General features: G+C 51.3%; 11 protein-coding genes across 11 annotated transcripts; 3 read left to right on the top strand and 8 right to left on the bottom strand.

The window, feature by feature from the left end:
* Nucleotides 1-304: 304 nt before the first annotated feature.
* LAESUDRAFT_662472 (uncharacterized protein) lies at nucleotides 305-3,203 on the bottom strand (the record flags this gene model as incomplete). Its single annotated transcript, XM_040904993.1, has 5 exons — nucleotides 305-1,206; nucleotides 1,270-1,772; nucleotides 1,899-1,972; nucleotides 2,124-2,333; nucleotides 2,409-3,203. The coding sequence occupies 5 exons, from the start codon at nucleotides 3,201-3,203 to the stop codon at nucleotides 305-307; spliced, it is 2,484 nt and encodes an 827-aa protein (XP_040759918.1).
* A 389-nt stretch (nucleotides 3,204-3,592) lies between these two features.
* On the bottom strand, nucleotides 3,593-5,294 carry LAESUDRAFT_815483 (uncharacterized protein; the record flags this gene model as incomplete). The annotated part of the gene is made up of 7 exons (XM_040914693.1): nucleotides 5,286-5,294; nucleotides 5,081-5,214; nucleotides 4,960-5,010; nucleotides 4,873-4,889; nucleotides 4,762-4,809; nucleotides 3,966-4,697; nucleotides 3,593-3,910 (listed from the first exon to the last, which is right to left on the bottom strand). Coding segments are annotated over exons 4-7 (1,113 nt in total), but the record flags the coding sequence as incomplete, so codon positions are not given.
* A 15-nt stretch (nucleotides 5,295-5,309) lies between these two features.
* Nucleotides 5,310-7,758, bottom strand: LAESUDRAFT_738886 (uncharacterized protein; the record flags this gene model as incomplete). Its single annotated transcript, XM_040910944.1, has 15 exons — nucleotides 5,310-5,354; nucleotides 5,513-5,735; nucleotides 5,791-5,928; nucleotides 6,065-6,136; nucleotides 6,203-6,384; nucleotides 6,446-6,566; nucleotides 6,658-6,722; nucleotides 6,745-6,751; nucleotides 6,772-6,929; nucleotides 6,987-7,101; nucleotides 7,155-7,242; nucleotides 7,304-7,361; nucleotides 7,412-7,475; nucleotides 7,528-7,573; nucleotides 7,605-7,758. The coding sequence occupies 15 exons, from the start codon at nucleotides 7,756-7,758 to the stop codon at nucleotides 5,310-5,312; spliced, it is 1,536 nt and encodes a 511-aa protein (XP_040759916.1).
* LAESUDRAFT_794475 (uncharacterized protein) lies at nucleotides 7,531-8,597 on the bottom strand. The gene is made up of 3 exons (XM_040913959.1): nucleotides 8,361-8,597; nucleotides 7,624-8,307; nucleotides 7,531-7,573 (listed from the first exon to the last, which is right to left on the bottom strand). The coding sequence occupies exons 1-2, from the start codon at nucleotides 8,441-8,443 to the stop codon at nucleotides 8,022-8,024; spliced, it is 369 nt and encodes a 122-aa protein (XP_040759915.1). The 5' UTR covers nucleotides 8,444-8,597; the 3' UTR covers nucleotides 7,531-7,573; nucleotides 7,624-8,021.
* A 453-nt stretch (nucleotides 8,598-9,050) lies between these two features.
* On the bottom strand, nucleotides 9,051-9,341 carry LAESUDRAFT_620914 (uncharacterized protein; the record flags this gene model as incomplete). The annotated part of the gene is made up of 1 exon (XM_040903272.1): nucleotides 9,051-9,341. A coding segment is annotated over one exon (291 nt), but the record flags the coding sequence as incomplete, so codon positions are not given.
* Nucleotides 9,342-9,586: 245 nt separating this feature from the next.
* LAESUDRAFT_730506 (uncharacterized protein) lies at nucleotides 9,587-10,196 on the bottom strand. The gene has a single exon (XM_040909855.1). The coding sequence runs from the start codon at nucleotides 10,034-10,036 to the stop codon at nucleotides 9,860-9,862; it is 177 nt and encodes a 58-aa protein (XP_040759913.1). The 5' UTR covers nucleotides 10,037-10,196; the 3' UTR covers nucleotides 9,587-9,859.
* Nucleotides 10,197-10,681: 485 nt separating this feature from the next.
* LAESUDRAFT_730505 (uncharacterized protein) lies at nucleotides 10,682-11,238 on the top strand (the record flags this gene model as incomplete). Its single annotated transcript, XM_040909854.1, is given in 5 exon segments — nucleotides 10,682-10,687; nucleotides 10,796-10,904; nucleotides 11,003-11,084; nucleotides 11,145-11,192; nucleotides 11,204-11,238. 3 exon segments carry the CDS (start codon nucleotides 10,682-10,684, stop codon nucleotides 11,080-11,082), a joined length of 195 nt encoding a protein of 64 aa, XP_040759912.1. The 3' UTR covers nucleotides 11,083-11,084; nucleotides 11,145-11,192; nucleotides 11,204-11,238.
* A 2,523-nt stretch (nucleotides 11,239-13,761) lies between these two features.
* LAESUDRAFT_763113 (uncharacterized protein) lies at nucleotides 13,762-14,523 on the bottom strand (the record flags this gene model as incomplete). Its single annotated transcript, XM_040913206.1, has 5 exons — nucleotides 13,762-13,936; nucleotides 14,011-14,023; nucleotides 14,090-14,147; nucleotides 14,206-14,352; nucleotides 14,422-14,523. 5 exons carry the CDS (start codon nucleotides 14,521-14,523, stop codon nucleotides 13,762-13,764), a joined length of 495 nt encoding a protein of 164 aa, XP_040759911.1.
* A 272-nt stretch (nucleotides 14,524-14,795) lies between these two features.
* LAESUDRAFT_763112 (uncharacterized protein) lies at nucleotides 14,796-18,765 on the bottom strand (the record flags this gene model as incomplete). Its single annotated transcript, XM_040913205.1, has 17 exons — nucleotides 14,796-14,849; nucleotides 14,901-15,008; nucleotides 15,065-15,080; nucleotides 15,145-15,192; nucleotides 15,308-15,327; nucleotides 15,383-15,413; nucleotides 15,467-15,559; nucleotides 15,611-15,692; nucleotides 16,735-16,789; nucleotides 16,846-16,867; nucleotides 16,927-16,986; nucleotides 17,059-17,159; nucleotides 17,210-17,232; nucleotides 17,455-17,479; nucleotides 17,531-17,646; nucleotides 17,701-17,716; nucleotides 18,685-18,765. The coding sequence occupies 17 exons, from the start codon at nucleotides 18,763-18,765 to the stop codon at nucleotides 14,796-14,798; spliced, it is 951 nt and encodes a 316-aa protein (XP_040759910.1).
* A 1,529-nt stretch (nucleotides 18,766-20,294) lies between these two features.
* LAESUDRAFT_662528 (cyclophilin) lies at nucleotides 20,295-20,962 on the top strand (the record flags this gene model as incomplete). Its single annotated transcript, XM_040904997.1, has 4 exons — nucleotides 20,295-20,501; nucleotides 20,561-20,606; nucleotides 20,666-20,800; nucleotides 20,853-20,962. The coding sequence occupies 4 exons, from the start codon at nucleotides 20,295-20,297 to the stop codon at nucleotides 20,960-20,962; spliced, it is 498 nt and encodes a 165-aa protein (XP_040759909.1).
* A 446-nt stretch (nucleotides 20,963-21,408) lies between these two features.
* On the top strand, nucleotides 21,409-21,864 carry LAESUDRAFT_662430 (uncharacterized protein; the record flags this gene model as incomplete). The annotated part of the gene is made up of 1 exon (XM_040904989.1): nucleotides 21,409-21,864. A coding segment is annotated over one exon (456 nt), but the record flags the coding sequence as incomplete, so codon positions are not given.
* Between the last annotated feature and the right edge of the window lie 3,521 nt (nucleotides 21,865-25,385).

Genomic DNA, 25,385 nt, shown 5'->3' with positions numbered 1-25,385 from the left:
ATTCGCGAAGACGGCGGTTTCCAAAGGCTCCTCATTGTCCAGGTTTTTCTCGTCGATGACGTCCTCCTCGAGTGAAGGAAGCAGAATGGCAGCACGGGCGTTCAGAAAATTGAGAGTCCGAGACAGTGTTCGTCATGCCTGCTGACCCAAGAAGCTGCGCCGGCGGGTTCTTCCATCAGTGCCCGACGATGTTGTGCTTGCAGCATCATTGACATTAAGGCACAGGCTTGGATGCTCATGATATATTTCGATTATATGAGAAACCAGGTGCGACAGACGTCTCGTAACAGTGATCATCATCATATCACCCTGCTAGAGTCTCCCAGAATTCAATGGGCCCATCATCCTCTCCACCTTCACCTTCCGCCTCCTCATCAGAATCCGGCATCGGAGAGACCAGGTCCAGCATCTGCATATTCATGAAGGAGTGAGAGTTTAATGGGCCCAAAAATTGGCACCATATGTCACGCACCCGATCAAGAGCTAGCACATGTACGCAGGATCTTGATATTCCAGGGACTATCATAGGAGTCTTGGCAAAGTGAGATATCACCCTTGTAGGCCGTATCACTATGACATCTGCCAGATATGAATCATAGCATAACCGTCCGCCTGCGTGCAGAAAGCGGCGGTATGGATCATGGACAAGATCGGTCTCCGTTAGCTCCTGGAGGCACTCTACAATGAGAAATGATTCCTGGATCTCGTGGCCTTGAGTATCATGCCTCGTATGCGTGAAGATCTGTTTGACCCTTCCTGCCCGTGAAACCCTGATCTGGGGATGGGTAAAGACGACGTTACTGTCATTCGGCGACGCTGAGTAGGGGCGATATGTTACACCATTGATGAATATCTTCTTGCATGAGATTACCGAGTTGCGAATGTGTACGCGGCCTGGAACAATGCGCAGCGACCGCACATCGACATATATTTCCTGTCCGAGTTCCAAATTCAGCAGATGCAACAATGCTTCGAATTCTGCATCTGATATGGTCATCGCCTTTGTGCGCTTTCCATGCACTCCAAGTGGAGATGCATTGATCATGACCGAGTCTCGCAGCCTGGTGCCCCTGCGATCCTCATGATACACAGCATCATATACTCCGACCAACTCCTCTGTGATTTGACGAACACCATCCCGTTGTATTAGGCCCCGTAAATTAGATGCACGACATGCATGGTTCAAGTATGTCAGTTCGAGTTCTCCTGCACAGGTTTTAAATGAAATTAGTAAAAGCGTGGTGAGTTGACAAGTGTATCACAACTCACCAAACTTGCCACTCGTATTTTGCCTCATGAGGAGGTAGTTCATCCGTTCGGAGAAGAATGTGCGTATTGAGTGAACTGGGCCAAATGCTTGAAGAAATTCACCGACATGTACGGCAACATGATGGTTGGGTTTGATTTCAGCTTCCTTGTACAGCTCCTTCAAGCTTCGTAAATATCGCATCAATGACGCATTATAGACGAGGATGTGTTCATGCGATGTTTCCCGCATGCTGCAAACTATCACAGCTGTTAGCAGATCCATATAATTCTCCAGCATCTTCTGTTTTCTTCCCTGCTCATGTCCCCATAGCCGCACCAATGTCACTGGAAGATGGATAGAACAGGCTGAAAACCATTGATCCGCAGATAGTTTCCCCCTCTGTTCGCTGCCGATATTGGACGGTGCAGGGCTAATCCATGAAGGTAGCTGAGTCCTTTTCATATCCTCGTGAACCTGTGTGAGCGTGTCGCGGCCCAAAACTACACTAGAAGCGTCCCTATTGCTCGATTTACGATGGTGTGTGGACGCTGTGAGCTGGTCAATGATATGTGAGTGGAACTTGTGGTAGCCGCCGATCACTCACCATCGTGGCTGTCGCAGATGTTGACTGTTGGAGCAGTATGCATACTCAGTGTGAGGTGACGTATTGGAGAGAGTACTCACTCCTGCCCCCACTGGGGTTGGGGGAGACGTGCTATTTTCCTAACAGAATTTGAGCAAGGAAAATCGATAAAAGCTGAGTCTCTCGCTTACATTCTTGCTTGGCCCGGCATGGAGTTGCTTTTTTGGTGGTGGAATACATCATCTACACAATGCTACCTGAAAGAGCAAGCTAAATACCTACCCATTCCACCAACCGGCCAGCAAGCACAGCTTTAACTCCAGAAGTATCTAAATCCCGCGCGGTACACATGGCAACTAATACCGCCTTTGGAGATCGAGCGATCGTTTTCGGTTGACTACCTCTCTTCAGACTCTGTTCTGCTTTCTTAATCTGCACGTCTATAGGGGATGGCGATGTCGATTTGTGATTCTCGTCAGAAGGATTTGGAGCGTTAGTGCTCTCAGCGATGCCGTAGCCAGTTTGCACTCGCTGCAAGTAATGCTGTAAGCAAAGCTCCCCGTCACAATGATGTACTGTGTGCCTCACCCATCTTACTAGATTGTCCAGCAACTGCTTCTTCTTCTTTGCCCGCTGAAGATCGTGCTCGAAGCACAGGTGCCAAAGCACATTTTTCCTGCATCCAGCTAGTTCCTTGACAGTACCATTGTACAGGCGCTGCATGCCTTCATTCAACTCTACATCCGATGGGCGAGGAGGTGTCTTGTAGTCGTGAACGTAGGTGCCGTCGCCATCCTCGATATCAACATTCATTCCCCAGATTTCCCTGCAATGTGTTTTGAGCAAACCTAAGTAATGGTTGTGCATCGTGTCGATGATAGTGAATGCGATAGGATCCCAATATGGCAAACGGAGCAACTCAGACCAACGAACTCCATGTTTTCTGAAAATACTGGCACGCGCTTCCGCGTTCGTAGCCGCTTGCCATTCCTCCGCATGCCTGCGATGCTCCCTGGGGTCGCGCTTCGGCCATGTGCTCGGATTAAGGTTTTCGATTTGGTCAAGTCTCAATTTGCAGAAACTGCAAAAGTACGTAGAACTGTGAGCGCCATGACCGGACACCTGTCGTGCTGCTGGAAGATCACAGATCAACGGTATGAGTGCACATCGTACAAGCCGTCCCAAGGGATATGCAGCTGTGCGAGTATAGAACACTCCGGCGTTCCAAAACGTGAGAAGGTCATCGACGAGGGGTCTCAAGAAGTGATTGATCTGCTCCAGGGATGACTTTGTTGGCCCAGGAATGATGCCCACGAGGAAAGTGTTCTCGGGCAAATAACGCAGATGAGGAGGCAAGTTCAGGCACACCATATATATTCCTGTGACGGAGCTCTTCTGCTTCCCGATCTTCATATGAAAAGGGTTGAATCCATCGACAGACAGGCTGAATAAATATCTTCCCTCGTTGGAAGGGGCATCCACAAACGGTCGTATGCCATCCGGGCCCTTGAACGTCTGGAACACCCGTGCATCCCAGATGTCTGCCTGTTTATGCTTTGGGCCTGCCTGGGCGCGCTCGTTGGCACTATCCATAGCTTTCTCGATCCCATCACGGGAGAGTAGTCGCGCCATCCATTCCTTCATGTCTTGATATAGAAAGACCTTACTGGGGAATGCAAACTGTTTCCCCCTGATTGTCCGAGTGCGCCACAACTTGGCTCCACATGGGTTGCTTTCAGAGGTTTCTTGATGAGTGCAAGACTGGGGGCAAGATTGGCGTTCATGGAGTGCAAAGCAGTTCGGACAACAGGCATAGGCATGTGTACGTGGATTGAGGTCGAAGCGGTGGAGTATAGTGCGAATGTCTTTCGATAGCTCCTCCAAGATTGTGTGGTGCTCGTCAGTGGACCTGCCCCTTTCGTGAGTCAATGAGAGTCGCACAATAGTTCGTAGGCCGGCCAACAGTATTTTGCTTCCTCTACGGGGAAGCCTTTGCAGTAGGCTCATAATAAGAGCGACAATGCAGTATGCGAAAACGAGTGGGCTCATGTGACGATCGTAGATGTTGAAATAAGGCGCTGTAGAATGTATTTATGAGCACGGGAGTGCATTACGATTCGATACAGGACTCACTGGTGTCAACATGAATGCTGGTTTTTGTAGCAAAAGCAGGAGCAGCGGCAACAGGCATTCGCTGTCTATTCCATTCCTGTGATCGGTAATGCTCCAACCAACTTAACTCTTGATGGAGACAGTCGACGAGCTCTGTCTGTCGATGGTTGAGTTGACTGTCATTATGAAGTTGATGATCGGCTTGCAGGCCAGCAATCGTAGATATGATCCAGTTCTCATGTTCGAGAAAAGGAAGATTACTTCTGCAATCGACATCCAATAGACAGGGCCCAGCATTGGCACGCGTGATCTGATCTGCCCTTCTTGGAACGCATTCGTCTGCACCCATTGGGTTCAAAATAAACGTGAGGGGTGATGAGAAGCTGAATAAAGCGATAGTATGACGAATATATGTTGTCCAAAACTCCATATCAGCCCTCGAATGAGCGATGCGAGGATCATCAATCGCTTCCTGGACAGGAGGTATTATGGAATGAGCCGGAGAGCTTGCTGATGAGGAGAATGTCGTCCTGGCCGACTGAAAAGCATCAAGAGATGAAGAATGATACTCGTTGTTGCTCGCTGGTGCTGAATCTACTTGCTCGCGCGCCGTCGACACCGTATTGAGCACTTGATCTGTGGGGCATACGTTGAGAGGTTGGCCATACTCATCTAATCCTTCAGCCTTGAGGCGATCGCGAGACGTTTGCTGCTGAGCTCGCCTGCGCTCAGTTCTTCGCAAATGCGGTGCGTCTACAACATTTCCGATGGGTTACGTCAGCTCAATTAGAGATAATAGACTTAGAAACCGTCTGACCACGGGAAGATAGGCCGGAAGCACCTAATGCACCAACCTCTGTTCCATCTGATCTCAATGTAAGAGACAAATGACGGAGAAAGGCTTATGATGGTGATTGTCGTCACGTACTGGATTGATTGTTCATACTATAGTGAAAGCAACATGCAAGCTGCATCAGCAGATATCATATACGATTGAATTAACGCCCATTTGTACCTCACGATCCGCGTTGAAGATTGTCGTCACGTACTGGATTGATTGTTCATACTATAGTGAAAGCAACATGCAAGCTGCATCAGCAGATATCATATACGATTGAATTAACGCCCATTTGTACCTCACGATCCGCGTTGAACCGATGAACTACTCACAAAGCCTACGGCCAAGACGCCAGGTCGAACAGAGTGGAGGTTGCGGTGTGCACAGAGGATACTGCAGCGGTCCTACAAGTCTGCCAATTTATGTGAGGTACTATGGATAGTGGCGACGATCAAATATGTAGGAGAGTACTGGATGAGCAAGGCAGCAATTCGGATACTCACGGTCGGATACTCACGGTCGGATACTCACGGTCGGATACTCACGGCCAACGCAGACATGATATTCAGAAACTGTTTGATTTGGTTAGTATGCGTACAACGTATATGACCAACAAAAAGCGGGTACTCTTGCTACGGTCTGCATTTACAATTCTGGACTCTATTCTGCATCGTCGTGCAACTTTCGCATTAGACAGCCTCGCCCAAACCCTCCCCCCCCCCCGTAACACCACGAAGTAACGGTTAGTCTTGCCGCTGAGCTCTGCCTGGCGCTTCAGAGCCTGCGGCGCATCGTGCGGGTCCATAATCAGCTCGACAAGCTGAAACTTCTCCGCCGCGGCGAACTTCGGGTCGTCCAGCAGCTTCGACACCTCCGTCTTTGTGGAGATCTCGTATGACTGACAGGTCTTGCCCTCCTCACTGCCAAGAATCTCGAGCAGTTTCGTCCATCTCCTGTGAAATGGATGAGAATATCGGGACGAATAGCACGAACGGGGTATTTACTCACCTGTTTGAGATGTCGTTGTACTTGCACTGCATACTGCGCAGGTTACCTCTCGATCGTTTACCCACTGTGTTGAGCACGAAAATGATAGGCTTCATGTGTGAGCGGAGCATCACGGACAGCTCCTGCACAGTGAGTTGCCTGGAAAGCATTCATCAGTAACAGAAACATTGAGGTCTGGAAGAGTCTGAGACACACAGACTGCCACCACCAACAAACAGGATCGTCCTCGCCTTGTCCTGCGAGGGCACAGCCCAGCGTCACACCGACCGTTCACTCGATCGAACCCCGCACGATCTGGCTGATGAACATCGCATCCGACGGGAATGGCACCTCGAGCACACCAAAGCTAGACGTGCCCGTCTCTGCAACGATGATATCCTTCAGACGGAAGAATTCACCCATCCGCAGTCACAGCCAGGACTGCGTAATATCTTCGTTGTCCTCCTTCGGACAAAGGTACTTGAAATACGGCACCTGGAGCAATAAAGCACCCTTTTTCATGGGCCGCAACCATTCAGTAAGCTTAGGTAGAAGATGCTTCATGCCAATGCCTGGGAACCCAGCAAACTGCACTGTAGTGCTCGCGGAGTGCAGCTAAACGTGTGCCACGCAATCATATTAGAACTGTGGATAGTGAGGGGAACGAACGACGGACCTCGATGGTCCGGCCCGCAGGGATATGGTATGTAAAGTAACCAGTGTTGAAGTCGCTCTTGAGCGCACCAAATGAGAGGATGAATTTCGCATTCCCGACCTTTTCCTTGATCTCTGGGTAGCTGATCAAACGACATAGATTGTTCAACGCCAATAAATCCTTGAGATCAGAAACCTAGACGGAGAAGACATACTCCTCTGTATCGCTCGTACTGCTCATAGATAGCGACCTTGCCCATTGGCGCAGCGTACGCGGGGAATCCCGTCCGCTTGACTAGCTCAAGCAGCTTCCTTCTTCACGTCACGTCTGATCGCGCAGGCGTCAACAAAGCCTCGTCGACCAGCCTGACAATCTTGTCCTGTGCGAATGCCTCAACGTCAGGATCGTTTGCGAGTAGCTCGGCACGGAGAGGCGTCTTCAAGCGATACGCAGGAATGCGTTCGTATGTGAGGTCGGTCGAAAGCATAAGGTACACGGGACGGGCCTATAAAGAGCGCACATGGTGAATACTCCTGCCCAAAATCAAGGGGTGCATGCATACGTGGACGACGCATTCAGTCAAGACACGATCGATCTTGGCAGCAGCCGTCAGTTTGGACTCGAGGCTTGTTGCGGCAATGGTGAACTGCCCGGCAGCGCGGAAGTATGCATCATCACTATGCTCGTCTGTCAACTCCCGATTCCTTGACCAAGGAGGAAGTACACACACCGTCCATCACCGAGAGTATGGAGAAGCATTGGCTTGTTCTTCTGCTGCGAAGTACTCGGTACACGGACGATGTGAAGGACGGAACATGCTCAGAGAATGCTAAAAGGCTCATCAATGCGATGAACGAACCTAATTCACAGAACACTCACCTCCGGCAATAGTATAAGTCGTGCTGAGCTCTCCGACACCAAAGCTGCTGAAATGGGACTGTAAGACTGACCTCATGACATCATCAGATGGGGACTTAAAGTGATCACACTGATGCTGGTCTCCTCCACTCGCGCATAGCCATCGGTGGCATATCCGGCATTCAGCTCGTTGCTAAACAACAATTGAGTCGATATACGCGCCGAATTTAAGGGATAGAGCGCACCAGTTGCCGACCCAATCAGTCTTTGGGTGATCCTCTACAAAGTCATCTAGAGATGGTCAGCGATGGCAATCGATAACCAACTGCCATGGACATTACCATTGCAAGTCTAAAGCCAATCTCCTGGCCTTCACCCGCTGCCGTCCTGTGCATTCGCGATGACCGCATCATTCTCTTCGCCGCCGCGTCCGAAGTTGTGCGGCTGGAAGTTGCCCGAGACCTCGTCAAAGCCATACCGGTAGTACAGGTTATGCACGAGGTTGCTCGTGTAGAAAAGCTGCGTAACCGTCGCATTGACGTACTTCTTTGCCTCGCCAAGTGCATCCGTGCGGTCCGTCTGCGTCGGCACGTACTTGTAGTCAAACGCCAGATAGGCACCTGCGTCCGGGCGGTAGTTCAGCTCCCATGCGTTACGCCCTCCCAGTTCTCGTGCGCAAACACGTTGTTGCCTCAAGTCGTCGTCGTGTTGCGGAGCTTCTCGCCGTTCGGGCCGCTCTTCACCTTGTTCGCGATCGACTGCGGGTCGTTCGCGAACGGCAAAGAGTGCCAGCCGATAGGGCTCGCGAGCACATCGTAGTTCTCCTTCTGGATCGACCGGTTGCCCACAGAAGGGCCATTAATGCCCCACGCAAACACGTTGTACGTCGCGTACTCCGGAGATGATAGTAGCTTAGGTACCGGAATAGGAGAATCGGATGCTCAGTCGACAACAGAAACGAGGCGATGCGGCGACGCAGCTGACACCGCAGTCTCGAACCAGTTGTCCGGCATCTCCACCTCGAACTGCACGTGACGTTAGCAATTCGATTCCTAGAATGCGATCGTGCAGCGCTTACCTTCCAGACGAACTCGAGTGCAGTGGATTCGCCTTGCGGGACCTGCACGAATGCGAGCCTGGCTTTGACGGGGCTGACGGCATCGGGGACGTTGTCAATCAACACGGTAATTGAACCCTGGCCGCCGACAAACTGCATCTCCCATGTAGGCGCCATCTTAGCCAAGAAAGGCGCAGGGTTCTCCATGATGTCTTGCGCGAGTGACGCATTGGGTGTCGTGGCGATCATGAACTGAAGGAGCGCCTGCGTCGGATCGCTGAGCACATCCACGTCCAGCGCGGCGAAAAAGCGGTGATGCGCCATGAAATACAGAGTGCTGACATGCGCGCAATTCCAGTCGAAGAAGTACGGAAGGTCGCCGAGGGCGTTCTCGATGGAATGTGTCGCATCCGCCAAAGTTGTTGAGCAAGAAGCTCCTCAGCCTGCACAGCGCGCGTCTCGAGCTCGGACCACAGACCGGCGCAATGCTCGGAGTGGGCGTCTGCCAGGCCTCTAACCGAAGCAGCAAGAAATGGATCCTCCTCCGCGCCACGGTAGAATTGAAAGCAGGTTAGCAGAGCGCTCGCACGTAGATACGTTATCGCCACTCACCGAGTCGCCATAGGAGAGCATGACACCGTCCTTCACGTTGACGTTAATATCGCCATCCGCGACTTTGACACCGTGCGAGTACTGGCAAACGTACACGTGGGAGATACCGGTGTTCTTGTCAGTGTACGAGTCCTTGCGGATGACGAAGGAGCTGGCCGCAGCAGTATCGCGGGTGAGGTCCTCGACGAAGCGCTGGACCACGTCGTATGGGTCGGTAGCCTCACCGAGGAGGCTGGAGAGCGAGTAGCGAGGTTCCATGCGGTAGACGGAATGTGGGAGTACTGGTCCGAAACCGAGCGTCTTGCGACGGCGGACGACGTTGTTGCCGCTGGCAGTCGGATGCGCAAATGCGCAAGCAAGGCCGAGGGCAGCAAGCGAGGCGACTAGCAGGCCGCATGACGAGTACGTTGATAATGAGTAAGTGTGGTGGGCAACTCCTCGCGCGCACACGGAGGAGGAGAGACCGACGGACAAGAGCGTGCGCGGCCTTCTCATCGGCCGCGGAACAGCGGACGCTCGTTATGGTAACCGCCCCTTCCCTCCACGTGTCTCCGTCGTGGGTGGCTGTGGCTGAGAGTGGCTCTTTCCGGGTTGTTTCTATCACACCGCCCGGCCACAAACGAGTACCTGTCAATGCTCAGCGCTCAACTATCGCCCCCACACGACCGCATCTGCGCGAGCCCGGTCTCTGTGTACACCTCGTGCTGATCAGCTCGTGTGACATGGCAACTATGCATTGGCTCAACCGTCCTTGATATGCTCTGGAGTGTCAGCGCGTCAGGCTTTTCGCCAACTCCGCACATAGAGATACATAGCAGGATCTATCACGCGCGGAGGGATTCGGGGGAAAGTGAGTGCATGCCCAGCTCGTCCGAATTGCCAATCCTTTTGTCCGTCACATTTCGAAACTATGCAGTCTTTGCGAGCTGATCCGGCAACGCAGCTGTGCCATTCTCTGAGGCGACCATGTTGGCAATCGTAAGAGAAGCTGCAGCAGCCGCGGCCCGTCTTGATGTGGGAGCGACGGTGACATTGATGGAGGCGAGTGTAGCCGCATCGACTCTCAGCGCTGAGACCTGGTCCATGGCAGCGCAACGCGCGCGCTGTAGTAATTGACTGGCTTTGACTCTCGAGCAGGGCTGCACTGTGACACGGTGACGAAGCCATGATACTTTGGACCTCAACGTTCTCTGCCGTCTTGTTTCCGGTACCACGCTCGTAGTGCAACTCTCTGGTTCAGGCGACTACGCGCTTGTATTATAAATAAATGGTCTATCTGTCAAACTCACTCCGACTGTCATCGGCTAGGACTTCTTGTTCTCAGAGCCATACAACAGCGAGCATGCCGCTTCTGCAATGTGCAGCACAACCATTTAGCTCGAGGAGCCTTTTCTGGCTGACAATTCGAGGAAATGATGTTTTATTGACTATCATCGCCTTGATGGCGAGCACCGCGAATGGCCTTCCTCATGTTCATAGGCCCCTCAAATCACGGATGCCGCATATCAACATGCGCCAGTTGCTGACGAAGGCGCTGCCGGCGCGCTGGCTCGTGTACCCACTTCGGTAGCATTGTTGTTCGTCATTGACTGCATCATGAACGAATGAAGGGTCACCGGACCAGTGGACGCGCTGGATGCTGGATTGGTGGATGCATTGAGCAGAAGAGCTGGCTGCGGGACCATCTGTAGAGGTACCCGGCAAGACGTTGGCTTCTCGAGCTTGAATTCATGCCCGTCTGTGGGTGCCCAAAAATGCGGAGGATCGACGCTATTTGTATAGCAAGTTAGATGAGGTCTATGCCGAAAGATGAATTAGAATTAACATAATGATACTATATGAAGGAGATCAAAAAGATCCTCCAGGGTCTAGCCGGCCTGAAGATCGTCGGCGCGGATATTGTCGAGGTCACACCAGGTAAGTGCCTGTTGCGTATGTTGACTTCGAATCCCAGTTCAATAGCACTTATCGTGTGGAGGATACAACACGCAGAGTTAGTGTAATGAAATTATCTTTGGCTATGAGCGATCACTTACAAATCATTTTTCCAGACGAGATCACACATATTACCGGTGCGAACATCGGATGGGAGATGCTCGCTTTAATGGCGAAGACTCCGCTGGTTGCCTAAAGTTGTATATAGTACAGATATTATAGATGCGGATGATTATACATACACGGTGCAGAGCATACTCAACAGACTGTCGGCCAGAGGAAATTCTCGAGCGGTATACTAAGAAGCGTCATGCAAACACGGCCAGTAGCGTTGGTCCCACGAGCTCTGTGACATGCATAGTGGTCTTGTTGAGGCTCTCGTAGATAGTAGCTGCTAATTTTGCTCGAGCTGGGTCATGCCGGATAGCGCGGGTAGGGGGATGTTTCGCGAACAACATGGACGGTGCCGGTGAGGCACCTCGGAGGACGTACCGGCGCCTAACATGGTAACGCGCGCTAATGACGGCTAGAGCCACGTGTTGTGGCCTGTGGCGGTGAAACGGTGTTATGGATAATAGATATGACACCTCATTTCTCGACGTGGGACATCAATCACTTTCCGCACGATGGCGGCGGCAATACCGTTGCTAGTATGAAATCAACTCCTCGTTGGATCCTATCTCATTTCCTTCTGCCGGTAATCATTAATCTTCCCTGGTCCTCTTTGGCCGTATCTGCATCCTGTGCGTCTTCTCTCGTGCTGTCCGCCTTTTCCTTGCATGCTATCGGCCGGGGTCCTAATGTAAGTCTTCATCTTAGGAACTAACATTCACTTGAAAGAGGCGGCATCAAAGACGTATCTCGACCGGGTGCAGTACAATTTCCCCTTGTGACAATGGATGGGTATAGATATCCCACTTCATTGTGGAAAAAACTCCAGTCATGGCAAGTGTCGCCCGCAGTCAGTACATACGCATCAATGAAAGCCGACACTGTCGTGCATTGCACGAACAGGCCGCCTGCATCACTTCGCCCCGTCTGTCCTCCAATCACTCGTTAGCTATTAACTGTGGACAGCATCATCTTGCCTACTTCGCGAGCATCCACCAGGGCTAGCAGCTGCCACACTGCATCCAGCTCACCAGCAAACAGTATCCGCGCCAACGTCGACCTCGACGATATCCGCGGTGCGCGAATCATCCACAGATCTCTCCACCGCTCGGATATCAGTCCGTTCGTTCTCTCCAAAAAAAGGCATTATCCCGGATTAGCCGCACACTACCCAACAAGGCAAGGCAAGACACGACAACGAGAGCTAAGACCCTGAGGCCTGGACCTGGGCCTTCACGGAAACCCTACTCAATGAAATCTCAGTGTCAACGCGCGTTTTCTTGGCAGGAGACGATCGAAAAAGCGCGTCATCTTACCTCTTCCACGCTCGGATCGGATCTTACATTGTTCCCACCATCCGTTGATGTAGACGTGGTCACTATCCGTCAAGGCACGAATGGACAAACGTCAAACACTCTGGATCCGAACAGTCGACTCATCTATGTACGTACGAGGTGCGCTACGTAACACTACACGCCTCTCTGTACGTCGTTACGCGACGTAAGGAACAAATGAAACAACGAACGTCTTCATCTCGTACTTCTCCCCCGGGGGGGGGGCTTGCGCTTATCCTCCAGCCTGTCCTACTCATTCATAACCCCTGAATATTGAATACGGAATCCCTGGAAATGCCTCTATGCCTACGAACTTCGTCCATCTGCGGGTACCTTGGTATGCCTGCACCCCGCTGTCCCCGTGTCAACTCGGACAAGTCACTACCATCGACGGCAAGCGAAAATTTACTCAATGGACCCCAAGCGCACCAGTCGATGCAGAGCCTCGCTCTCACATACGCGCAGGTTGTTGGAGCCCTACACTCTGACCACGGAAATGGGAAATCACACTCGTGCGCATGGTCTCGTCCTTACATGTCGGCGAACATGGACACACTTATTTTCGCCAAGTTTTGGTGGTGTTCGCAGTTTGCGTCTGAGCACATATTTGATCGCATCGCGTCGCATTGTCGTCAAGCGAACCTTGATATTCAGGCAGAAGCAAGCAGCCGCACCGTGGTAGGATGTATATCAACACTCAAGCCTCTCGACGAACCACACGATCAGTCGGGATGCAGAGCGCGGGAGCCGTTGACTGATGCGTCTCGCCCCTTTATCCAGACAAGCATGCCCAAACGGCGCCCAGCGATTATAATCATAGCGCTATCCGTGCATGGCCCGCCGCGCACCCCCAGCTGGCTCTGACGAGACGAGCACCCTGCACGAAACGGTGCGCGTTTGTCACGGACGACGCGTGAGCCGCGCACATCGCTCATCTCATGTGGGTCTTAGTCTTTTCTTGCGTCCTTCCTTATGGGCATGTTCTTCTGCAGGCGATTACCATTGTATGGGCGGGTATCTTGCAAGGGTCTCGACATCAGAGCAGGACGCGTCGACGCGGCGTCAGGCCGGCGCACCCGTCCCTCCTGCTCGAGCTGCAGCGTAATGACTCAACCTAGGCAGCCATGCGTCTTCCCGACTGCCCGTCGCGCAGAGAGATGCCTGCGCTGACTTGAAGATGAGAACGAACAAAGCGGCCTCGGATGCTGACCGCACGGACTATTCTGCACATGTGCACATATCACGACGACTTTGTGAACTATGAGCTAACCTCGAGTACATACAATATATGTTAACTTACGATAGATATGATAAGAGCCCACGATAGTACAATCAAAGGAGCGAATAAGGCTCTCAATCCTCGAGCAATGTGGGGGAGGACAAGAGCAGACTTGACCTGGCGCCAGCACTCACACCTCAGCACTCAGAACTCAATACGCCATCCCAGTATACGCAATCTCGGTCGGGAGACCCGTCGTCGGCGAGGCCGCCCACTTCTGCTCGTTTCGCGTGGATGGCGAGGAGCCGCTAATCGGGCGGAGGTGCAGGTCGGCGCCGAGTTCGCTCGTAAACCCGTTACACCGTAGGCTATTGCGTGCATTGAACCTGACAACGCAACATCGTCTGAATCAGCAACGACATTCAGCCATACCCCACGGGAAACGTACATGGCCATGAACGAGTTCACGTAGACTGCGACAGCCGATGATGGATGTCAGTCGATGCGTGGGTGAGCCTTTCCGGGGGAGGCACACTCACGCTTCTTGACCATGAACTCGACACTCAGCACGGCGTACGTATGTGGGAGCGCTGCCATCTACCGATCCGGTCAAAATATGATTCCGTATCACAAAACTCTGTGCGCAAACGCTCACCATCGCCAGCGCCGTCAACGAACACAGGCTGTACAGATCCAGCGTAAGCCAATCTGGTGCACGCGCCGCACTTCTGGAGGATCCGACCTGGTAATGATCCCAGTGTTCACCGTGAACAACATCAGTACCGAGATTGTCGAGTCCATCCTGCGCAATCACAGATGCAAACAACAGTAAGTAGAACTCGCCACCGTCAACAAACCGGAAGATGCGTACTTGGAATGGCCTGTGCGGCAGCGCCGCAGGAGGTAACAGAGAGCGGACGCGATGATCACCTCTATGCACGTCGCCGCGCCCAACGGGAAGTACGTCACCCATTGAGTGGATATTCAGTCAGCTGATGGCAGACGATGCAAAGACTGGACGCTCACCCTTGCTGCGAGGAGGTCAGTGTATTCATGGAAGCGGATGCTGCAGGCGCGTGATCGACAGGCGGTGGTGAGATACGGAGGCGCGCTTACATCTCAAAGCAGAGTGCTATACAACTGCAATGAGACGTCAGACGAAACGCGCGGTGACAGAGATACACACACTGTTCACTGCGCCTATTCTCAGCAGAACGGACAATCACCATGGTCAAGCCGCACGCTTCACCTCGATATCGACGACGAGCACATACCGTAGCCTAGAATGACGATGACGGTCTAAGGCACGGTTCAGTGACATGTAGGCTCGTACAAACACGAGCCACGTACGACTGCGACGCGGAGGAACTTGAGGAACGCTGAAAGGTGGCTGTCTGCCATGCTGACTAGCCCGGTGGCGCGCACCAAGAGCATGGATGGGTAGATCGCATCGATAGCCTGCATCAGTATCATAGCATTGATAGATAATGAGAATGATTCATACGTTTCCATACCCGCGCGGTGTATAGCCTAATGATACAGACGATGTCAATGTTCGACCTTGCAAAAAGCATGCATGAGAATGTCTACTCACGAATGCACCGAGATCACGACGATCGCCTGCGCAAATTCCGAGTTACATCTGCAGAAGATGATCACACAGTCAACGCACATTTACAACAATTTGTGCCTACGTTTCGTAGCTGTCAGTCTTCGAATGATCTCTCTCTCTCTTCAGAAAAAAAGAGGACACTTACTTTGAACGTCCATACAATGACTGTAAGTTCTAAAGGATTAAAATAATTGGTGATTAGGTACTAGACCATGTGTACGACGAATATCAAGTGAACCGCATCTAAAAGCCTGCACCGAGTAGCGTCAACATTCGCGCAGACGGAACGACTAATGAATCTCACCAAAGCCAGCAGACAGCGATCTTGCTCCACACTCCGTCACTCGAGTACCTTTGGAAGTAAATAAACGCCTGCAAATTGGTCACCCCGAACAATCTGAAGGGGTTTCAGCGCCTCAGCTTGCGTAAGATAATCGAGAAAACTCACACGGCGGACACGAAGGCTCCGATGAACACGGCTCCGTACGTGGCATCGAGCTCGCCCATGGCGCCACGGAAACAATGGTCGGCTAGGCACACAACAGTGAAAGACAGAATCTGGTGAGCCACGACGAACTCTGCGTCGATATATGTAATCTCCGCATGGGAAGATGTCTTTGATGAACAAGTCAATAACGTGGCTTCCACAGTTCACATCAATGATATATGACATCGACGAGAAAAACTTCACACATACGGTGACAGTTCATGTAACGACGCTGTATTTTTTTCCTGCAATTTGCGGGGTGCAGCATGAGCGGCGTCGAACCAGGGGCACCTGATGTGTGCGACACGAGGGGGAGCACATGTCTCGCAGGAGGACTAGGCAAGGCAAGGAGCATTCTGTGAGTGACAGCGTAGACACGGTCTGTGTTTGATACACTTTGACTGATGGTCGTCAGGCCCCACATTTCATTGTCGGAGACGTCGTCGCGCCTGTCAATCGGTGTATTGATAATGTTCTAACAATCGCTGCTTGTTTGGAGCTTACGAAGGGACCCTCTGAGTCTGGCGATGCGGATATCGTCGATTCGGAGCGACGCCCAAATCCATGGCCGCTATTCACGCACCGCCCACCACGCCTCTTCAGCTGCGCCTAGCGAGACAAGCACTCTGCAGAAAATGATGCGACTTCGTCACGGACGACGCGCGCTACGACGACTATGTACGAACAAACGAGCGAGCAAGGTCACTATGCATACTCGAACGATGCGAGGGGAAGGGGTAAGAGCAGACTTGACCCAGCGCCAGCGCCAGCGCTCGTGCCTCACCACTTCATACACTATCCAGATGTGCGCAACCTCCGTTGGGAGACCAGTCATCGGCGAGGCCGCCTACTTCTGCCCATTTTTATGTGGACCGCCAGGAGCTGCTCATCGAGCGTAGGCGTTTCCGTGAGGGATATTGCGCGCATTGAACCTGACAACGCAATATCGTCTGCATTAGCGATGCCATTCAGCCATACCCCACAGGAAACGTACATGGCCATAAACACGTTCACGTAGACCGCGACAGTGACGATGAATTTCAATCGATGCATGCATGAGCTTTGTCGGTGGGAGGGGCACTCACGGTGCGTGACGAGGAAATTGGTTATCATCTCGAACGCATCGGTCAGCGCTGCCGGCTAACGATCCAGTCAAATTATGATTCCGGATCACAAGTATGTGCATGAAATTTCACCATCGCCATCAACGAGTACAGCCTGTACGATACATAATAAGTCGATGTGACGCATGCGCCCGCATTCCTGTTCAAACTTACATCGCGACGATGCCGGTGCTAATCGTGAACAGCATCAGCACCGAAATCGTCGAGTCCGTGCTGTGCAATCACAAATGCACAACAACAGTGAGCAGAACTTGGCAATTTTTCGACAAATCGGAAGGTGCGCACTTCAAGTAGCCCGTGCGGCAGCGCGATAGGACGTAGCAGAGTGTGGACGCGATGATCGCGACGATACACGTCGCCACGACCAGTGGAAAGTACGTCGCCCGCTGAACATAGAGTCAGCCCACAGCAGAAAACGAAAAGGCTGGACGCTCACCCTCGTGGCGAGGAGGTCAGTGCCTTACTGAAAACGGACGCTGCAGCACGTGAGCGACAGACGATGGTGGGATACGGACGTACGCTTACATGTCATAGCAGAATACTGTTCAGTTGCGTTCAGATGTCATGCAAAAGCGCGATGACATAAACGCACTCACTAATCATTACGCCTGGTCATGGCATAGCAGATAATCACCATGGTCAAGCATCCGCTTCACCTCAATGTTGACAGTGAGTACATACCGTAGCCTAGAATGACAATGACGGCCTGAAGCACGTCTCAGTGACGTGCAGGCTGGAGAAAACATGGGACACTTACGACTGTGATGCGGACGAACTTGAGGAATGCTGGAGGCGGCTGTGCACCATGCTGAATGCCACACTGACTAACGAGGTGGTACGCATCAAGAGTGGAGATTGATAGATCGTGTAGGCCTGCATCAGTATCATAATTGGTAGACAATGAGAGCGATACACACGTTTCCATACCTGCACGGTGTATGGCCTAGTGATACCGACAGTGTCAATGTTCGGCCTTGCAAACAGCATGTATGAGAAGTCCACTCACGAATGCACTGGAATTACGACGATTGCCTGCGCGGATTCCGAGTCACATTCGCAGAAGATGTTCGCGCGAAGAGCTTACATTTACCATGGTTCCTGGAGTCTTGTTCTTGATGTCGGTACGTATCGCGCGTCTTTTGATGATGTCCACTGTTTACTCATAGGTTGCTCCGCACAGTGCGGTCCACCACAAGTTGGCTGTATCACAGTACAAGGAGATGGTATCGAGATCGTTATGCAATGATCACTGTCAGCTCCTCGATGGACTCCTCGTACAGATCGGGGGACTTCCCCCGCCAAAGATCCAAGACAGCGGAGGCAGGAGGGTTCCGTCACAGTGAAAATCCCGTATGGGTGCAGTGGGGGAAAACGGGTTGCAGCAAGGGTGTGACAGCACGGGCTCTTGTCCGGAGCGACAGATCAGGGCAGATCGTGGCACAGCGGTGCAACCTAAATGAGAATGTCGGCAATTGTCTTGGCATTGCGCCCATCGTCGGTGCACGACATCGGTGCGTCGGTCATATGAGCAGCGTCGGCGCGCATCGACATGGGCTCAATGACGCGTCGATGTCGGGCACACCACTTTGTACTCTTCGTGTCACTTATATAAGAGATATCGAGCAAGTTGGTTTTGGAAACCCATCTTTCCTTCCGACCTCCACCATCTCCCTCCTCACACCACCAGCCTGTCCTCTTGTACCTCCTTGCCTTTCGTACCTCCCCACGTGAAAGTAAGTGATCATGTTATTGTCATCTGGACCGTGTCGTGCTAACTTCTTACAATTTAGGATTTGAGTGATTTGCACTAGATTGGAATCGAGTAAGGTCGGGAAAGTGTTCCGGTACGTCCATCGCCTCAACTAAGCTCGTATACAAATACTGACTAGTAACCATTCTATGAGCAGTTACCTGCGGCTCGGTGTTCGGTGCAGCGGGCGGCTCGGCGGACGCAGCAGATAAAGAGGGAGGGCCAATATATGCGCGTTCCATAGTGACTTGCCATACTATAGTTTTGATGTAATGAAATCATATCTATTTATTTATTACTGCAATTCATTGAGCGGCGGATCCACGCAGAATGAGGGCAAGCGCGGTGTGCCGTTCTCGCTCGACGTGCCCATATCTCTCTCGATCCACCCCACTGAAACAGTCCGTATTTGTCGTGCAAGGCAGGACAGAATGGGGCGCTTACGATGTTCGAATTCGCCTCAATTTGCCTCACTCCGCCCATACGGGATTTTGACTGGGGTTCCATAGCCATATGCTGTCAAGCAAACCCCGAGCATGACAGCGAGTGTGGAGAACGCGATTTGGCGTCAGCTTCAGCATCTCGACAAAGTTAACATGCTCCCTGCCAAAACTCGACGATCACGTGAAAATGATGTCATTTCACGGGACCGCTCCTCTGGGTTGTGTGTGGCGTGAAATGCACTTTTTTTTTTGCTTTGCTTCGTCCCTGGGGTCTTCAATGGGTCTGTCTTACCTCGTCTGAGAATGCACTGCAGTAATGGGCGAGATGTCCTTCCGTTAAATAGCACTCTCATAAACCGTGAGTGACTTTCAGCTCCTGGTGAGATTTCAGCTGGCTGAACCGTGCCACAGTCATGAGGCCATGTGGCCATGTCGTGTACGGTCAAGCTTGTCAAGCCGGCTAAGTTTTGCATTGAATGCGATGTAAAGGTCGGTAATAAGGACATCATCGAGTTGTCATGCTAAAGTGAGGCTTCCCATTTAAGAACCATCCGTATATATCAAATGACCGCTGATAGGCACGGGATACACAGCGGGCGGGCTTGCGGAGACTTCCAAGAAGGGAGTCGCATTCCAAGGATGAAACACGTTCACCTACATCACTGGTATCAATGTTCTTCCTGATTACTTCCTACTGAACGAACGTTCTTCGAGTAATTGCCGCAAGTTGGCTCGACAGTCATGCAAGCAAATGATTCTTATGCTATTGTGAGACGAACAGTCCATGCGAAGATTTACAACTGTGGTGACCGGTCTACATCATCTTCCAAACAATGCCAACAATCTGCACGTGAATGATGCAAAGTCCGCGGGTGAGGGATAATGTGGATGATGTAGGTCTATCTTTTTCAAGCGCTGCAGATGAATGGGCAAAGACAATGCACACCTAACCTGTGTATGGCAAGCAACATGCGGAAACGCCAAGGTCTCTTGTTTAGCTCTGCGGATTCAACGCGTAAGTCGTTGGGTGGGTTAATGTTTATGTCTGGGGCGTCTCTGATGTTTTCTCTTGGGCATGCTCCGTGTTCCCACGTGCTGCGTTCTGCGCTAAAACAATTATTGCCACGTAATCCGACCCGAGATGTGTGTCTACTCCATCCATTATAGAGTGATCGATTGTGACCGATTGTCACAGGTTAGATCGGATAGATCGTGCCCTCATGTCCCTTCCCCTATCCACCACCACTCTATTCACCACCACTCCTCTCATCATGTCCAACCGGAAAGTCTTTGTAAGATCAAGCCACCAGAACCTACCATTTTGAGTAATGTGCTCACCATGCTGGCAGTTTGATATCACCGTCGACGGCAGGCCCCTCGGGCGTATCATCTTCAAGCTATATGACGATGTTGTCCCGAGGACAGCCAGGAACTTCCGCGAGCTAGCCACTGCCCAGCACGGGTTCGGCTATAAGGGCTCTACCTTTCATCGTATCATTCCCAATTTCATGCTCCAGGGTGGTGATTTCACTAGTGTACGTACGAGATCGAGATCGCAAATGATTCGCTGGAATTAATTGTCATCACATCGCAGGGCGACGGCACGGGCGGAAAGTCCATCTATGGCGAGACATTCAACGGTAAGTCGCTCGTTCGATTTCGATTGGCCAATGCTGCCTATGCATCATGCGGCTGCTAGATGAAAACTTCAGGATCAAGCACACCAAGCCTGGTATGCTCTCGATGGCGAACGCCGGAGCGAACACCAACGGCTCGCAGTTTTTTATCACCACAGTCATCACCTCGTGGCTCGACAGCAAGCATGTCGTTTTCGGTATTTTATCATTTGATTAGTGCCAGGGCATTTATCTGATCTTCCTGTCCAGGCGAGGTTGTTGAGGGCTACGAAACTGTTGTGAAGAAGATCGAGTCGCTGGGCTCCAGTTCTGGTACAGCCATTGCGAAGATCAACATTGCTAACAGTGGTGTTGTTTAAACTGTTGTGGTGGCTTTGAGATGACGGCTTGTGGATATGGCGCCGCCAGAGATGCAGAAATGATGAAAAGAAAGCAATTATGTCTGGCCAGTGGAGGTTATGCACCTCTGTGTGATAGTAGAAATTCAGAACTATCCTCGACGTCATCGGATATTCGTGAAGAGTTAAATGTTTGAGGTATCAATGTGATGCCTGCGAGCATGTGAAGATGCTGGGTGTCATGAAGAGCCGTGTGAGAGAACAGCGGATGTGTGGATCCGTGAGAGAATGGCAGACGAACTCCCGATAGCATCTTTCAGGTCCATGTAAAGCCTGCAGTCCTGACATCTCATCCATTGCTGCAGGTGTCACTGCCGATTTCACTGCCAACAGAGCAGTCATTCCCGTGGTACGTGGTATAGTTTTCAGTCCTCCTATGCCACAATAGTTCTCACCATGATATTCAGATGTTTATCAATATCAACGACGATGTGCTTGCCGAAATCTTCACCTATCTGTCAACCACTGAAGCTGTTCGTTTATCTCTTACATCCAAGCGCATCCATCCCCTAGCAATACGTCAGGTCTATCATACCGTAATCATCCGACACCTCAAACAAGTCAAGGCAGTGTGCTGGATGCTACTCCGAGAAAATGCTCACCGCTTAACATACGTTCGAGAGTTCAGTGTTCATTCTGCCGCTCTGAGTGCGGTAGAACAAGACCATCTTTCTCAAATTGTGGAAGTGCTTGGACACCCGTTTGCTTCTAGGATCAGATGCTTGAAGCTGGGTATGATCGAGCGGATGGTGAAAAGGGAGCCACGTCTCATTGGCATCGTGTCTGCGTTACCACAGCTGGTCAGACTAGAACTCAGTCATGCTGGCAAAGACTCCTTGCTCATGTTGCAAGGATTGCACACCAGACCCCGTGCTTTACACCTGCAGAGTGTGGTCGCTTCTCATCCAGGCAGCCATACACACCTCCTGTTCTCTGATACTTCGGCCACTGTGTCATCTCAGATAGCTAGCCCTGGACATCCCTCATCGCACCTACAGTGGCCAGAACTTCACTATCTATACATTTCAGAGTGCAACATACCCATGGCCTCATTTGCCTCGACATTTCCAAACGTGCGACGATTGCGACTAGAAGCAGTGACCTCTTCCCTGCCGTGGAAAGATGCCAGTGTTTGCTGGCCACGATTGGAGTTCCTCGACATGGGTAACGTTGCCTATCATCACCCTTGGATCATCACTTCCTCAGTCCGGCATCTGACTCTCAATATGGTTGGTGCGGTTAATTCAGCAAAGCCTGCGTTGTTTGTGATCAAGAATACAGCACCCATTGTGCTGTCATTGAAGTTGGGCAAGCAGCTGGGGGCTGGATTTTGGAGGAAATTAGCCCACAATGCTACAAGGTTGCGGTATCTCATCCTCATCTTCGGTCTTGATGAGACACAGTCTAGCCAAGAATTCACTAAATGGCTCAATGTGTGGAAGGTCTGTAAGCTCAGTCTTATCAAATGTTTTGACGTTAACACCTCCTTTGTCAGATGGTATTACCCACTCTTTTGAGCATGTCCGCCATTCACTGCATTCGATTACGAATTGTGATCGCAGATCATGCCTCCCGATCTGTCCTGGCAGATTGGCCTAATTGTCTGGTGAGGGCAATGCCGAATCTGCGATACGTTGCTGTGGAGACTCTGGACGACGCATACCATTGGGAATGGTTTCGTGATTGGTATGATGGATATGAAGCCAAGGCTTCGTGGTGGCAGGTGGCCGACAAAAGAATGGAGAGAACTGAGAGGACGCTCACTCCTGTCTCAATCGAGATTGGTGAGCGTGTGGATGCATATCTGAGGTCAGCTGAGTTTGAAGGCACCGTTGACTGCACCAGTTTGTAACCATTGCACCACCCCACACCTCTTTCTGACTTCCCCCTCCTATCTCAGCCAGTCTTCATCTGTTTGACGTTGATGACGTATTCTGAGCACGCCCGAGGTGTTGTCCCTCCCACTGTGAGCCAGCACCATCGTATCGCCATGGTCATACACTGTTATCTACCATTGACTTGTTCATCCTATTCTCATGCAGATCACTTGCGAGCGAAGTAGATAACTATGTAACATACATCACAGTCTGAGAGAGATACCATCAATTTGTCGAAATCTTCGTCCATTCCAGACCCATTCTGTAAACTGCACGGTAAGGCATTTCTTTACGTAGCAAAAACGACGTTTCCGTAGCGAGTCAGGATACATACAAGGATTGACATGGACAATACTACCGTGCATACATGTTATGCATGTCTCATGACTGGTGATCACGAGAGGATCACGGAAGTGTCTCAAGGACTCGAACAGCCATTATTTCAGAGACGATGATCAATCCATCAGCTATCATTCCGCTGCCGGGCATCAGCTGTACACATCATGCATTCGACTCAGATACATGTACAAGATATGAATGAGAAGGACTTGAACGGCCACTAATTGGACGGAGCACGGTATGGCACGCGAACCATATGTAGAGGTCCTAAGAGCAGAGGGTTGATCATATATAGCCAAAGAACGATATGCTCCACTACTGCGTGGACGTTCTCAAGCTTGGGTGGACATGAGATCTAGGAAGATTAAGAGAAGCAGATGATGGCATCTCACCCTTGCTTTGGTAGATGATGGGAACGGCGTCGGTCAGCGCTTCTCACACGACATCTCAGACAATCCGTGAGACCAGGCCAGTAGTTTATGCACATATCATCATGGGAGTAGATGATTGAGATGGCATCGGCGATATCCTCTGGTATCAATGTTAGTGAGGGTTAGAAATCGGTTCAAAGCTTGTTGCTTACCGACGCGCTGGTAGATTAAAGGAAGCATGTCAGTCACAGCTTCTGCAACGATACTCAGCACCACAAGACAAGTCATTGCTGTAAAAGACTATGTACCGTCACGTTGATAGATGATCGGGAGAGTGTCACTGATAGGTTCTATCTCACATGTCAGGAAAGATGGCTTCTAAAGCAACGAGTTGGTAATCGCAGTATCGATGACAGCTCTTGCTGACAGATACTTACCCTCGCGTTGGTAGATGATAGGAAGAGTATCGGTGACGGCCTCTGAAGAAACAAGTCAGCAGTAGCGGTATCAGTCTTGAAGATGATGCGTACCTTCACGCTGGTAAATAATGGGAATAGTGTTGGTGATAGTGTCGGTGATGGCGTCTGACGGGATAGTTAGTAGACATAATGTCATCGCAGCAGGTGATACGTGCCTTCCCACTGGTAAAGAATGGGAATGGCGTCGATGCCCTCTAGACAATTTATGAGAACGAAGGCAATTTTATGGCCGACATATCCGTTACTTCGCACTGGTAGATGATGGGAAGAGTATCTGTGACTGAGTCTAATAATGTGGTGAACCGGGATATCACAACTCATGTGGAGAAGTTCTCACCTTCGCGCTGGTAGATACCTACCGTCTCGCTGATAAATGATAGGGACAGCATCTGTCACATTCTCCTTTGCAATCGGTCCCTCAATATGCATCGTTTCTTAAGCGTATCATAACAGCTGACTTACCACGACGTTGGTACGTGATCCAAGATCGCATCCGTGAGAGGCTCGCCTACCGTGGATACTATGTCCTTTTCATAAGAAGAGTACCTGCGACCTGCTCGTCCGCACGAACATTATCATTAATCTATCGAATGTCTTGAGCTACCAACTAATGCTCACCCAGTGCGCTGCCATAAGCGGTAGGCAATGCGTTCACCGCGATCGATACAAATAACAGAAGAGCCGCGAATGTGAGAGTGAGCTGCATCATGCAAGTGGTCTTGAAGGTACGAGCTGTTATTCAAGTGAGCGAGGAGTGGTGAACAAGTCGTCGAATACTGGCTGTCAAAGTCGGTGTCTTATGAACTTGTGTGTGTGTTCATGCTCTCCACCGCATGCACTCACCAACAGGACTACTGACCATGGCTGGCCTACAGATTAGCCCAAATGAGACAGAAAGTGCCATCTGCACACAATGCCGCCAATCCTGCTTTCGGATACCATATCATAAGGGGGATACAGAACACGAAACGACTGATAGCGGGGGCCGATTTGGCTGTCGACGTCGCCGTGTAGTTAGAAGCTGCATTTAGGCACCTGAACCAGAAGAACCAAGACACTCACAGTCGATTTTGACTTTCTGGCCTGGAGTTGGCAAAACGTAGTATGTGCTTCCTGAGGTGCGACTCCCACGCTCACTTTCATCGTCGCTGGGTGACGAGTCGTACGATGGCCGTGAGCGCGGACGCGGATTTGCTGGCACATATGATGCTCGTCGCAGGGGTGCTAGCATCGCAGCTTACGCTACGGCCGCTGCTGTAGCTTCTGCCATACAGAACTAGTGCAGGCTCCTCAGCGGTAGCTGGGGAACAGTGGATGG

The sequence above is a fragment of the Laetiporus sulphureus genome (assembly GCF_001632365.1).
Source record: "Laetiporus sulphureus 93-53 unplaced genomic scaffold LAESUscaffold_51, whole genome shotgun sequence".
Taxonomy (NCBI): Eukaryota; Fungi; Basidiomycota; class Agaricomycetes; order Polyporales; family Laetiporaceae; genus Laetiporus; species Laetiporus sulphureus.
This window is presented reverse-complemented; position numbering and strand designations above follow the sequence as displayed.

Bases quoted from the DNA above. Each gene is read 5' to 3' on its own strand.
- LAESUDRAFT_730506 (XM_040909855.1), bottom strand. From the start codon at position 10,036: ATGGACCAGGTCTCAGCGCTGAGAGTCGATGCGGCTACACTCGCCTCC.
- LAESUDRAFT_794475 (XM_040913959.1), bottom strand. From the start codon at position 8,443: ATGCCGTCAGCCCCGTCAAAGCCAGGCTCGCATTCGTGCAGGTCCCGC. The intron at 8,308-8,360 runs GTAAGCGCTGCA...CGTCACGTGCAG, and splicing joins CACTCGAGTTCGTCTGGAAG to TTCGAGGTGGAGATGCCGGA.